Source organism: Zeus faber (assembly GCF_960531495.2).
Source record: "Zeus faber genome assembly, chromosome: 17".
Classification (NCBI taxonomy): domain Eukaryota; kingdom Metazoa; phylum Chordata; class Actinopteri; order Zeiformes; family Zeidae; genus Zeus; species Zeus faber.
Window position 1 is genome coordinate 15,103,882 of NC_137204.1, and position 12,509 is coordinate 15,116,390.

Sequence of the window (12,509 nt, forward strand, 5' to 3'; positions counted from 1 at the left end):
CATATGTAAAAATTTAAGGCGCCGTGCTAACATTAAATGCATTCTTGCGTGTATGATTTTAAAATGTTGACATTTTGATTTTAATAATGACAATAAAATACTCAACAGAAATTCATTATACATCATGTGTTGTGTTTCGCCTGTAATAGATTGAGTTTGCACCGGATTGATCTGGTTTTCAGTGCAGTTATCTAGGTTCATCTTATTTACCAGTATATTGCATTTCACAATATGCTCACATTTCTGCCAAATTGCTCTTCAGAACATTCCTCCTCTGTGCGCGCAGTCTATTTTTAAAATCAAAGAATGAGACTTGACTTTCACGTAGCACAATTGCTTTGTATTTTAATGAGACAAAAATTGCACAAAGGCTAGAAACAAAAAATATTTACAAAGAGAAGCAAAATTTGTCTACAAAATGTGAGGAGGCTCGGATACAAAGGAAAAGTAGTGGCATTATTGGTAAAGGGAAGGGGTTTCAAACAAACAAACAAAAAAAAAAAAAAAAAAGGTAACGAGCCAACATCGACAGTACCATGTTGAAGTCAAGGCAGCTTGTGGTTGACTTGGTTCCAGAGGCTTCGCAGTCAGACAGGGCACACGGTGTGAGTTACAGCATCAGACAACAGACGCAGGAACGAGCACAAAGGAACGTACGACGTGACAGTGGAATGAGTTATTCTGTCTTAGCAGTCTAATGGTCTCACTTTTAAGGTTTGATCTGGTAAGACTGGCAAGTGAGAGGTAACCATACAGGCATCATTACATTTGATTTCAGTCCAGTGTTTCCCCCAGGATCATAACTTTATTTATTTTTTTTTTCTCTGGGGTAGAATAGCCTCTGAAACAGCATTTATACCATGTGACTCCTATGGAAACCTGTCCTCTTAAAGCGGAGAGGCCCTTCCCACCGGCGGCAGGACGAACACTCCGTCTGCGCTCCGTTGAGGTCTCGCTGCTACTGAAGGCTTTGTGCGGCTGGTGTGTGGAGAAGGTTAGTGACAAAACAGGGAAATATTCATTCAAAGGACAATGGGAAAGACATTCTGGTCCCTCTCCAATAACGTACTGGGAGCAGTGGTGTTTGCTGTGGATATCAGATATGCCAGTAGTTCGATTGGCGGATCCACCCGAGTCAAACATCTGCGCTTTGTAAGGTCAAAAGTCTTTTCGTGGAACTCATCGCTAGTGTTTTTGGCACTATTCATTGCTGAACTCTGCAGAGAAGCAAAACTGTTTTGCATAGGTGTCTGTTCCACCTAGTCCCTCCATGAAGACATATACTGCAGTAGGCACTTGTTCGGACCAAATACTGGCATCTTCCCTCCCATCGCATGATCTGCAGAGAGAGAGAGAGATAGCAAACCGTGGAGGAACTGTCCAAATTAGTAGCAAGGGGCGTTGGGAAATTACATGGAATTCCGAGGGTGTGAAATAAAACTTGTGAGATCAGTCTGAATGTTAGAAGTCGTCCTCAAATATTGCGAGGTTTAAGGTTGTTTTGCACATTGTCATTGGCAAAAATAATGTGACAGGCTTTTAATCTAGTAGTTTCATCGAGGAAAGAACCAAAACAACCATAAGGAAACAAACATGATTGATTGACCCCCGCCCTCCAGGCCTCACATTACGACCAAGAGACATTACGTCCATTCATAGTTAAGGCTTTTCGATATTCAATAAAAACTCATTCGATAACGTTTCGAGAAGGATTTGTTGGTTCCCACACACAGTAACCACGGGATTAAGTGTTTTGGGGCGTCTCCTCATGTACATAGAACTTTGTATCCTACACTGTAGCGTGCTCCACTATCTGCGAGCCAACACGAGTTCAGCGTGATCCACATTTAAAATAAAAAAAAATTAAAAAGAGGTCCGTGCGATCAGCCTGAGAGACGGGCGCTCGCGCTCAGTTTGCGTGAGTTCGAGTTTTGCGTCCGTGGCGCTACCTCTGAACGATGTCGCTGATCTCTTTGACGGAGGAGAGCAGCTTGCCGAAGTCCTGCTGCGTGCTGCTGCCGGAGGCGGCGGCGGGGCAGATCTGCAGCTCGCGCAGGCTGCTCTCCAGCTTGTTGATGGCCTCGCGGAAGGCGAACTTGTTCCTCATCTGCTGGATCGACTCCACGTAGCTGATGCAGTACTTGGACAGGTTCTTGCCGGCCTCCAGCACGGCGCTGTGGCTGCCCGTCTGCTCGGAGTTGCGGCCGATGGCGGCGCGGAGGAGCTCGGTGCCCTCCAGCACCATGTCCCGCGTCACCGCCGAGTTGGGCGTGCGCTCGGCCGGCTGCCGGGGCGCGGTCTTACGGAGGGAGCGTCGGGTGTTCATGAGGGGAATCAGGGCGGTGGGGGAGGTCTGGTCAGAGGGCGAGGACAAGGAGGAGAAGCCTCCCAGGCTCTGGCTGGAAACGGAGCTGGACACTGACGTGGAGGAGGCGGAGGTCTTCAACGGCTGAGGCTTGGAGCCCAGGGGCAGTTTCTTGGAGCTGTCGCCGATGGGCGTGGTCGGGCGGTGGGACTCGGAGCCCTTAGCTTTGCCGTCGACGTTGCCGGGTGACGGGGAAGGGAGCTCGTGCGTGGGGCTTCGAGAGACCTTGCCCGATTTGGAGTTGGAAGACGGGGGCGGAGGAGGCGCCGGCTTGGGCTTCTGGAACTTCCCTCTTTCCTTGGCGGACGAGGAGTCCACGTTGTGCTTGTTCCTCCGGGCCCTGCACTCCTCGGCGGCCGCCCCCAGAGCGGGAAAGACGTTGGGTTTGAGAAGCTCCGCCTGGAGGGCGCTGGTCTTGGAGTTCTCCAGCCCCTGGCCCGGTCTTCTGACCAACTTCGGCGTCAGCGCCTGGGGACTGGACCCGGGACTGGCCTCGGTGTCCTTGAACACCTCGTCGGAGGCGTCCTCCACCTTTTTGGGCAGACGCGGCGGTGGGGTGAGCGCGCCTCTCCTGGGAGCGCTCTCCCCTTTCTGCTCGCTGGCCCTCTTGCGCGGCAGAGCCGGCTTGCCCCCGAAGGTGCCTGACTCAAAGTGGCGGTGGGCGGGGTCGCGGGGCAGGGTGACGGACTTCCACTCGGTGCCGTCCGAGCCGGGGGGCATGCTGGAGGCAGAGGAGGAGCGCAGGAAACGCTTCGAGTTGGACACCAGCTCCTCCTCGCTGGGCGGGGTGGTCGCCGCTTTGCCCCCTTGGGGAGGAATGACGGGGGCTCCCTTCTTCCTGGGAAAGAGAGGGCCCGGGTAGGTGGGCGCGCCGTTGGTGATGTTTCCCGCCCCGTTGTTGTTGGCCCCCAGGATGCCATGTGCGTTGTCGTTAAAGGCCAGCGAGGCTCCGTTATTGAAGGCGTCGATATCTCGGGGGTCCGGGGTTAAGCCCCTCCTCTCGGGGTGGATATCCATCTCTCTGAAGGAAGAGCTGCGTTTCGGCGGAGCCGGGGCGTTCTTTTTCTTCTTCTTGATAAGGCTGAGGAAGCCGCTGGCTCGGGTTTTGTCCTTGTCTTTGGGCAACAGGCGGTCGTCTTCGTTCAGGTTGCTGTCCAGGTTCGGGCGCTCCTTCCTGGGGAGCATCGGAGACGACACGGCCACCTCCGGCTCCACTGGGTCTGAGCAGGAGGAGAAGAAGGGAAAAATTGAAATCAGCGACAGAAAGCATCTTTGAAAGGATCGTTTTGTCAACATGTAGTTAGATCAGCGGTTCAATGCAAAATGATCAATCGTAAAACTTCAACATTATTTATTTTACAAGATGTTAGCACCATTAGAGAATGTGCATGTATTACTATTTTCACTGTTATCTCCCTGGCGAGTACAGACAGGCATGGAAGTTTGGACTAAATCATATCTAACAATACAAATCGTCTCCGATTGGGGTCCCAGAGACAAAATCGTATCAAACGGGGCTCCGTGAACGTGGAACACGTTCAAAAACTTTGAGAATCACTGATTCAAGATTATTGTCCTCAGAGTGCAAGTGCTTTCCTAGTCGGAAGAGGGAGTGAACGATTTGGTGACACCATACTTCAAAAATGAAACTTTTCGATTTGAACGAGATGAGAAGGGTTTGGGAGTGTTGTTCAGAGAGTGTGTGTGTGTGTGTGTGTGTGTGTGTGTGTGTGTGTGTGTGTGTGTGTGTGTGTGTGTGTGTGTGTGTGTGTGTGTGTGTGTGTGTGTGTGTGTGTGTGTGGAGTCTCACCGGGACTGTCTCCATCTCGGTTGTCCCTGTGCCGGCGCAAGGTTCGCGTCTTGGTGGGCAGCTCTGGAGCCTGCTGGATGGAGCCCAGTGTGACCTTCTTCCCCTTCTTCCCCAACTCCTTCTCTACCTCTGCACACACACAGGGGAGAAGAGAAAGACGCTTTAACGTATCGCCCACATCAAATACTTTAAATAGTGGGTAGGGAACGGAGAGCACTGACCGTCCGAGATACTGGACTCCTGGAACATGGTTTCAAAAGCCTGGTGGGTCTCGGCAAAAGATGGACGCTCTGCAGCTATCCACTTCCAACCTTGTGGAAACAAAAATAACTTTAAAATCCTAAAATCAAAATCACCGAGTAACAATAATGGCTTATTTTTTATTTATTTTTTCTTGCTTTTCTTTCTTACAGGCTCTCATGAGTTCGTAGACCTTCTCGGGGCAGCCCTCCGGTCGATCCATCCGGTAGTCCTTCTCCAGGAGCTCGTAGACCTGCGACAGGTCGATGCCCGGGTACGGAGACATGCCGTAGGTGGCGATTTCCCACAGCAGCACCCCGAACGCTGTGGAGGCCCACCAGCCCGATGTGTTTATTTGGCCTCGGTTAAAACCCGGGAACACACACGATCCCCCGACAGGATGTTTCCACTCACCCCACACGTCGGATTTGATGGAGAACTTGTTGTAGGCCAGGCTCTCCGGGGCGGTCCACTTGATGGGGAACTTGGCGCCGGCGTGGGCCGTGTAGGTGTCTCCGGTCATCAGGCGGCTCAGGCCGAAGTCGGCGACCTTCACGAGGTGGTTCTCCCCGACCAGACAGTTACGGGCCGCCAGGTCCCTGGAGGAGGAGGGAAGAGAGAAAGGGTTTGAGGACGGAACAAAAATGTGCGAAGGAGGTTAATAGTGGAATCCGGATGTCCACCACTGAGAATAAATAATAGAAAAAAATAGTTATTTATCCAGATGTTTCATAGTCACTACAGATTACGTTTGGTTTATTGATCTAATCTTGTGGTCTCATTGAGATTAGAATGTAACCTGGCCCAGAGAGCAGCATAATAATCATCAATAATCACACACTACTAACGAGTGAACACAATTTAAGTTAATATCAAGGCTAAAAAAAACAACAAACAGTTATGAAGCCGGTACCATTTTTCTGAAGCGATTTTACTTTTTTCCACGGTCCCATAAAATTGATTTAACAGCGGTATACAGTATCCAACTCCCTAAGGCACTGGCCAGGTGCATTCATTAATAGCAGATCGCCGTAATCCAATAAAGGTAAAAAAGTTGCCAAAATCAAGTGTCTCCTTGCCTGGAGGGAGAACTGGGATTTAATCCTAAAAAAGAAAGCCAATTTAAGTTTCAGCTTGGTGACGAGGTTTTCAATGTGTAAATTGAATGACAACTTCTGATCGATAATGAACATTTATATGTTGTGAGCGTTTCAATTTCAACTCCTTGAGCAGTTGAGATCTTAGGAAGCTCGGATGTTAAAACTCTTTGCCATTTTGAAATGGCAGGAATTTGTATTTGTCAGCATTTAACACCAACTTAAAGTTGAGTTAAATGCGACTGAACAATATCAAAGGCAGAATGTGGGAATTCGAGGGTTTGTACTACTGAAGGGGATGAGCAACAAATAACTATCATCTGCATAAAAATGGAACGCAGCATTTAAGAAATTATCACAAAGATTATTCACATACATGGAGAGCAGCAGTGGTCCGAGTATGGAACCCTGGGGCACACCTTAATAAGATGCAGGGAGGAGGGAAGACCTAGCGAACTGGACACATTGGGTTCTCGCTGACAAGTCATCTGAAAACCAACATCCAGCACGGCCTGAAAGGTGCACCCTGTAGAGTCTATCCCTCAAGGTGACATAGTCAACTGTGTCAAAAGCCTTGGATAAATCAATAAAAAGAGCTGCATGGCGTTTTTTGCTGTCCAGTGCCTCAATAAAGTCATTCACCACGACCACGGTAATTGTTCGGTGTTGAGATATAATACCGTTTGTGTCGAAAAGTTCTGTAAGTTGTTCGCTAACGAACTTTTCGAGGACTTCAGCTAAAACACACCATTTAGAGATTGACCTGTGGTTATTAACAACTGAGGGATCCCCCCCCCCCCTTTCAAGTTCAAAAATATGAGTCAGAGGTTCCGCTATAAAGTCTACTACTAAGTTGAGAAAGTGAGAACCAAGCTTGTCAAGACCTGCGCATTTATTAGGATCCAGTTGCTTTAAGGCTCTTTGGACTTCTATCACACCGAGAGGAGCACAATTTAATGGTTGGAACAGAGAATTAATTAGGGGCAGTGAAGAGTGAACCCCCTGCTCGTTAGGCTGCTTTTGGATCTGGACGAAATGCCATCATTAAAAAAAAAAAAAAAAACGGAAGAAACGAAACGTTCATTAAAGCAGTAAAGAACGGCTGCTTTATTAGCTGGGAGTACGTGAGCCTTTTACCACGCGGGCTGGCTACTCGGTGGCGCTTCTAAACTTCCGAATGAAGCAACAGCGGAGGCGGCGTCGAGGTTTGCGTGCAACCGATCCTCCCGGCGCGTCTTGACAGGTCGGGGAAAAAAAATTAAGAGGCAGATCCCGAAGCAAATATAAGTCACCTCTAAATCACATCGGCACCTCAGAGCAGCGGAACGTGCCGGAACAAAGGTGAGCCGCGTTCCGACACGGCTCGCCTTCACATAAATGCCCCCCCCCCCCCCCCCCCAAGCCTTGCAAAAAAGAGAAGGAAAGAAGCGCAAATGCCATCAAAACAGGACGACGGAAGAGTTGGGGAAGGAAGTCGAGAGAGAGGGCACCGGATACATAGAGCGACCCGGCATAGCATTTGTTTTGTTTCTATTTCTCAGTTGTTTTTTTTTACATATTAATTATTATTATTATTTTATTTTAAAAAATTGAGAAACAACTACAACATCACCAAAACACCTTCACATAAGGAATTGCTGTTTTTCTGATTTTATTTTTATAAAGCGTCTATACATAGAATATGTTTTAAATTTATACATAATTTCTTGAAATAATATTTTTAAAACATCTGGCTCATTTCCGATCGACTTATCGATAGACAGAAAGAATAAAAACAAGCATTCTAGGGTTAACAAAGAGTCAATATTGATGACCTTTTAAATAATGGTCAGCCGTGGCCGCACCCACCTGTGGATGAAGTTCTTTCTCTCCAGGTATTCCATGGCAGAGGAGATCTGCGTGGCCATGTAGAGTAGCACCACGGCGTTGACCTCCTCCCTGTTGCACTCCCTCAGGTAGTCGAGGAGGTTGCCGTGGGTCATGAACTCTGTGATGATGTAGAACGGCGGCTCCCGCGTGCACACCCCTGGAAAACAGACAAACAAAACAAAAACAAACGGTGTGGTCACAAAAATCTGAGCCGTCGCTTCGTACTTCGAATCCAGAAACGTGGCGTTCCGACACAAACATACCCAGTAACTGCACCAGATTGGGGTGTTTGATTTCTTTCATCACGGCGGCCTCTTTGAGGAACTCCTCCACCTCCATCGTATCCTCCTGGACAGAAAGGGAAGGGACGAGTCAGTGTGGGTTCCTTGAGTAACAACCCGCAGTTACCAGGGTTGACCGGCAGGTGGCGGCAGAATCCACCAAAGGGATGCAACTTGGGAACCGCAGTTCAAGTTCCCTTCTGTCGTCACACACTGCTTCACAGACGCTTGACTGAAAATTTGAAGAAAGCTCGGACAGAGAATGAAATCAACAAACCGGCCGCAATCTTAAGTACGTCATTTTTAGGTGATTCTCGTTTATTGTAGGGTTTATTTTATTGTTGATCATTACTTTTGAGGTTTATATGTATGACCGTATGTATATGTATGTGACAAATAACCTCTTGAACTTATTGTACATTGCCAAATTCTACTCATTCATTTTTTCAGGCTATTTTCGTCTTTGATTTCTTACAGCCATTGTTAAACATGTATTGTATATTGCCAATTTTTAGTGCTTATTGTTTTATTCTCCTGGTGTCCTGTCGATTTGTTGTTTATTTTCATTGTTGATTGTACATTTTTAGGTTAATTGTATATTTTCACATTTTTCTTTATTGTCGTTCATTTTGAGATTTATTGTATACTGCCAATTATTCAGCAAATTCTTTGGATATTGCAATTTTCTTTTTCTATTTGTATTCTTATCACTTCATTATGGCCTAATTTTTTATGTGAGCTGCTGTAACACTTCGATTTCCATCCATCCATCCTCACCTTTAGCGTCTTCACGGCCACAGTGAGGCTGTACTTCTTCCACACCCCCTCGTAGACCTCCCCGTACTGGCCGCCTCCCAGTTTGTGCTTCATGGTGATGTCAGTGCGCTCCATCTCCCACTTGTCGTAGTTGGGCGAGACCCCGTAGATGGTGGGCTTGTTGCGCTTTGGTGCCGGGTAGTGCAGTGTGGTGATGAGGCCGTCGGCCACCGTGGAGTGGTGGTGCACCAGCTCAGCCAGGGTGTTAAAGCGGCTCTCTGACGACACATAGAGCTGGGGGGCGGGGGAATTGAAAGGTCAGATTCAATGCCTCAAGTCGTTCCTGTAAACTAGGAAGTGGCTCGGTACAAATAACAAATGCACAATAACTATTACTTGTATAGTACTGAAAAAAAAGCGTTGTTTTTTTTTTGCTTTTATCAAATATTGTATTACATGTGAAACCCGGGGCCTAGATGTAGGAAAAAATAGTTAGTCCATATCATGTATTTCCTGGACTACGGTAGGATTTATTATAAGTAGAAAAACAGGACACAGAATAGTAAATATCGGCGGTTTAAATGATTAGCGCCGTAAAGCATTTGCGTTCTCGCCCTCTGAAAGGCCTTTGTCAGGCGGCTCGTGGAGGAAGGACGACCGCTCAGAGCTGACTGAACACAGGCTTTTCCATTGTCCGGCTCTTACATAACTCTCGCATATTCCTCTGCCACTGCTCGGTGAACACTTACACTTTATTTCTTTACTCATAAACGGGTTCTTTAAGCAGGTTGTAGGATTGCGACGTGGAAACTGTTAAACATTAACTTGGCCTGGGGGGGATTTTCAACGTCCGTCATTATCCAAATCCTTAGCGATAGGGTGTTAAACCGGGCCACAAAAAGGTCCCAAAAGCAGGAGCTGACTTTCACGCCATGATTCCGGGCCGCGGAGGGTTCAAAACAAAACTTCAGAGCTATCAGGGCAAGTTTATTATACCGAGCCTATAAAATACTCCGGAAGCTTTGCGATTTTGACAACATGTCTTCCACTTCCTGTGTAGATGCATGTTTTAGCATATGGCCGGCCTCCTGGTCAGGGAGCAGCAAGAGCGAAGGTTTGGGGCATTCCTGCGATGCCTGGCGTTCCTCCAGATACGCAGCACACTGCTCTTGTTCTCCGTTCACCTCAGGTGGTTCAGCGGAGAGCCCACGGAAAAACATTTTGTCGCATTAGGAGGTTTGAGTATGACCTCTGTAAGCAACTGAAAACAAAAGTTGTTGTAAACAAGACAGAGTTTGATTATTTTAAGCACAAAACTTGCCAACCAGCTTTTTTTTTTTTTTTTTTCCTTTTCTGTGGAGAAATCCACCAAACCTCACCAGAACAAATTCCGAGTATATGTAAATGTACCTGTGGGATAAAACTGATTAAAAAAAATAATAATAAATAAAAACAACAAGGGGTTACCACTAATGCCCGATTGGTTGGTTTATCCTTCAAATGCCGCCGTTGGGGAAGAATGGGGGCATACTCTATGAAAATAAAAGAATAATTTAAATTAAAAAGTGTGTTTTCTTGCGTACTTTGCCGTCCGACGCCGTGTTGATCCTGTAGTGGTAGACCCTGCCCTCGTAGCGCAGGGAGATGGACCTCTGGCCGGGGCTGCTCTCGCTCTCGCGGACCAGGAAGCTCCCGTTGATGCCGGAGCTGAGCAGGTACTCGGCGGCGTTGCGGGACACGGGGCCGTGGTACCAGCTGTGCTTCTCCAGGCTGTTGACAGGGGTGATGTAGTTGGAGGGCACCCAGCCCTGGCCATTTTTGGTCTGCGCTTCGCACCACTCACCGTTGTGGTTGTACCCCAGGACGCGCAGCTTCTCCCCTAGTCAGGACCAACGGGGACATCGGCGTGAACATTTGGGGCGAGAGGGGAAGGGACATTTGCAAACAGTGTTTAGGCCCGAGGGCGGGCGTGTGGTTATTTTCTGTGTGCATGTCAATATTTTCTGGTTTTTTTTTTAACTTTTTGAGCTGAGCTTGAACGAACATTCCTAGAAGAGTCATGACTTTCTGATGCACAGGATGACCTCACCACTCCAAATATTCTGCCGAATATCGAATGAGTTAGTCAGTCGTACGAGCGCCTGGTTTTCTTTGCAGCGTTCCGCGTGCATGCCATTTGTCTGAACGAGTGAGTCTCAAACCTCTGGTGTCATCTCCGTATCTCCATGGCACGGAATAAAAAAAAAAAAAAAGAATTCTGGTTTTAACAAAACCACAGCTCCATTTTTACGCCTTAGATTGCTGAGGCAGACGTGCAGGAATCCAATGCAGCTTAAGTCAAGTTTACTCAATTTGGGGGGAAGCCCAAGGGCTTTATCTTTCCACTGGTCATTGTGTGAGATGTTAAACTGATTAGGAGGCAGTGGCTCAGTGCTGACATATCAATGAGTACTAGTACTTTAGTGATAAGAACTCAAACCAGATTTGTCAATATCATTACCTCACACAACACGTCAATTATTTCGCATACTTTTAATTTTCTCAAGCCGAGAAATTCAACTTTTTTTAAGATCTGTTGCCATAACCGACCTCCGAGAGCCTGATGCCCCCTTTAGGTGTTTGACGGATCACGACTCAAAATTGTCAACTGATAACGGCATTTTGAAGGAGCTGGAGCTTCATTACGAAGACACGGAAACATTTGTTTTTTGGTGATGTCAATGACAATCAGTTTCTAATTTCTACATTAGTGAGCACGATAGAACCTTTAATAGCACGTTTTACTGTAAACTATACACAAAGAGCTCAGAATCTACTGCTTTAAAGTCGCCGTGCCAAATGCTTACTCTATCTTTCTGTGTAACCCCCTTCAACAAATTAAATATAAAAAAAAAAGAAATAACTTTAAACTATGCAGTTACAAGGTCGTACAGTGGAGCCAGAATTTTAGTTTATTCTGTGATGCGCTCCATTACAATGGAAAAAGTAAAAAAAATAAATAAATAAGCCTTCGCTTGTCCTAAATAATTTGGTGGTGGTGGAGAGAAAAAACCCCCAAAAAAAACACTTGTGTCAGCCCGTCATTGTGAAATCACAGTGAGACAAATCAGAAATCCAAACACCATTGGGGCTGTCTGGTTCTTCGTAGAAATGGTTGCACGAGCGTCGCACGAGCATACGAATCGTATCGCTGTGAATAACGCAGCTTGGTCTGCACCAAGTCAAAGTAATGAGAAAAGATGTCAATAGTAATAATCTCAGAGGGAGTGTTTGAACACAACATGTCATGACAGATCAGGAGACTCAGCTGGCGATCAGTTATCAGCTGCTTTTCAAAGGAGCTCGGCTAAAATCACTAAATATGGCCTGCAGCTTTAATCGGGTTTCGGCATTACTTTTTGTTTTAGGTAGAAATGCTATCGAACAAACAAAACAAGATGCTGAGGTCATAAATGTCTGCCTTTTCATGCCTAACTTGATTCCATTGGGGGGGGGGGGGGTTAACAATGATCTTTATGTAAAAGTATGCATAACAGATGGAGAGAGGGGAGGGAGACCGTCTGATCATGCAATAGCAACTGTTTTTGTCTCTATTCCATCAATGATAATTTAAACAGAGTACTATTTGGGATTGAAACTGCATTCTTCTGGTATAAAAACTGGCCTCACGACTACACAAATAATTATGTCATAAAGCTTTGGAAAGTTGGAGCGTGAAAGGAAAAAAAAAAAAAAAAAGCATTTTATTCCACTATGTAGTTTGATGTAGATGATGGCTGTACTCCAAAGACCAAGTGGGTCCATTTGTACGACAGCAGTGACGGAGAGAGTCATCCTCTCCACTCACCTTTAGTGATGCTGAGGGTGTTGTCACCGCTGGCGACAAAGTCATAGAGGGCGACGAAGAGGTTCGGGTCATTTTCGCTGGGTCCGGCCAATAGGTTCTCCTTGGAATTCCAGCGAGCCGCTTCCGTCAGCCCCTGGGGCTCAAAGTCCGGTCTCTGGAGAGCTTCTGCAAAGGCAAGAGGGAGAGCGTCGCGCCGCAGAGTTCATGAGCCGTGTTGAGCGGAACTGAGATCAACGCTCTCAGC

The 12,509-nt window shown here is 46.9% G+C and overlaps 1 protein-coding gene across 2 annotated transcripts in view; it reads right to left on the minus strand.

Moving 5' to 3' along the window:
• Positions 1 to 328: 328 nt before the first annotated feature.
• abl1 (c-abl oncogene 1, non-receptor tyrosine kinase) overlaps positions 329 to 12,509 on the minus strand; it is a 34,716-nt gene continuing 22,535 nt past the window's right edge. For both annotated transcript variants that reach the window (XM_080017384.1, XM_080017383.1), the window contains exons 2-11: positions 12,266 to 12,430; positions 10,002 to 10,297; positions 8,440 to 8,712; positions 7,645 to 7,729; positions 7,361 to 7,538; positions 4,830 to 5,014; positions 4,587 to 4,739; positions 4,397 to 4,486; positions 4,176 to 4,304; positions 329 to 3,585 (exon numbers count right to left, since the gene is read on the minus strand). In XM_080017384.1, the coding sequence (XP_079873510.1) occupies positions 1,946 to 3,585; positions 4,176 to 4,304; positions 4,397 to 4,486; positions 4,587 to 4,739; positions 4,830 to 5,014; positions 7,361 to 7,538; positions 7,645 to 7,729; positions 8,440 to 8,712; positions 10,002 to 10,297; positions 12,266 to 12,430 (3,194 nt within the window). In that variant the 3' untranslated portion in view covers positions 329 to 1,945. The remainder of the gene's footprint in view (positions 3,586 to 4,175; positions 4,305 to 4,396; positions 4,487 to 4,586; positions 4,740 to 4,829; positions 5,015 to 7,360; positions 7,539 to 7,644; positions 7,730 to 8,439; positions 8,713 to 10,001; positions 10,298 to 12,265; positions 12,431 to 12,509) is intronic.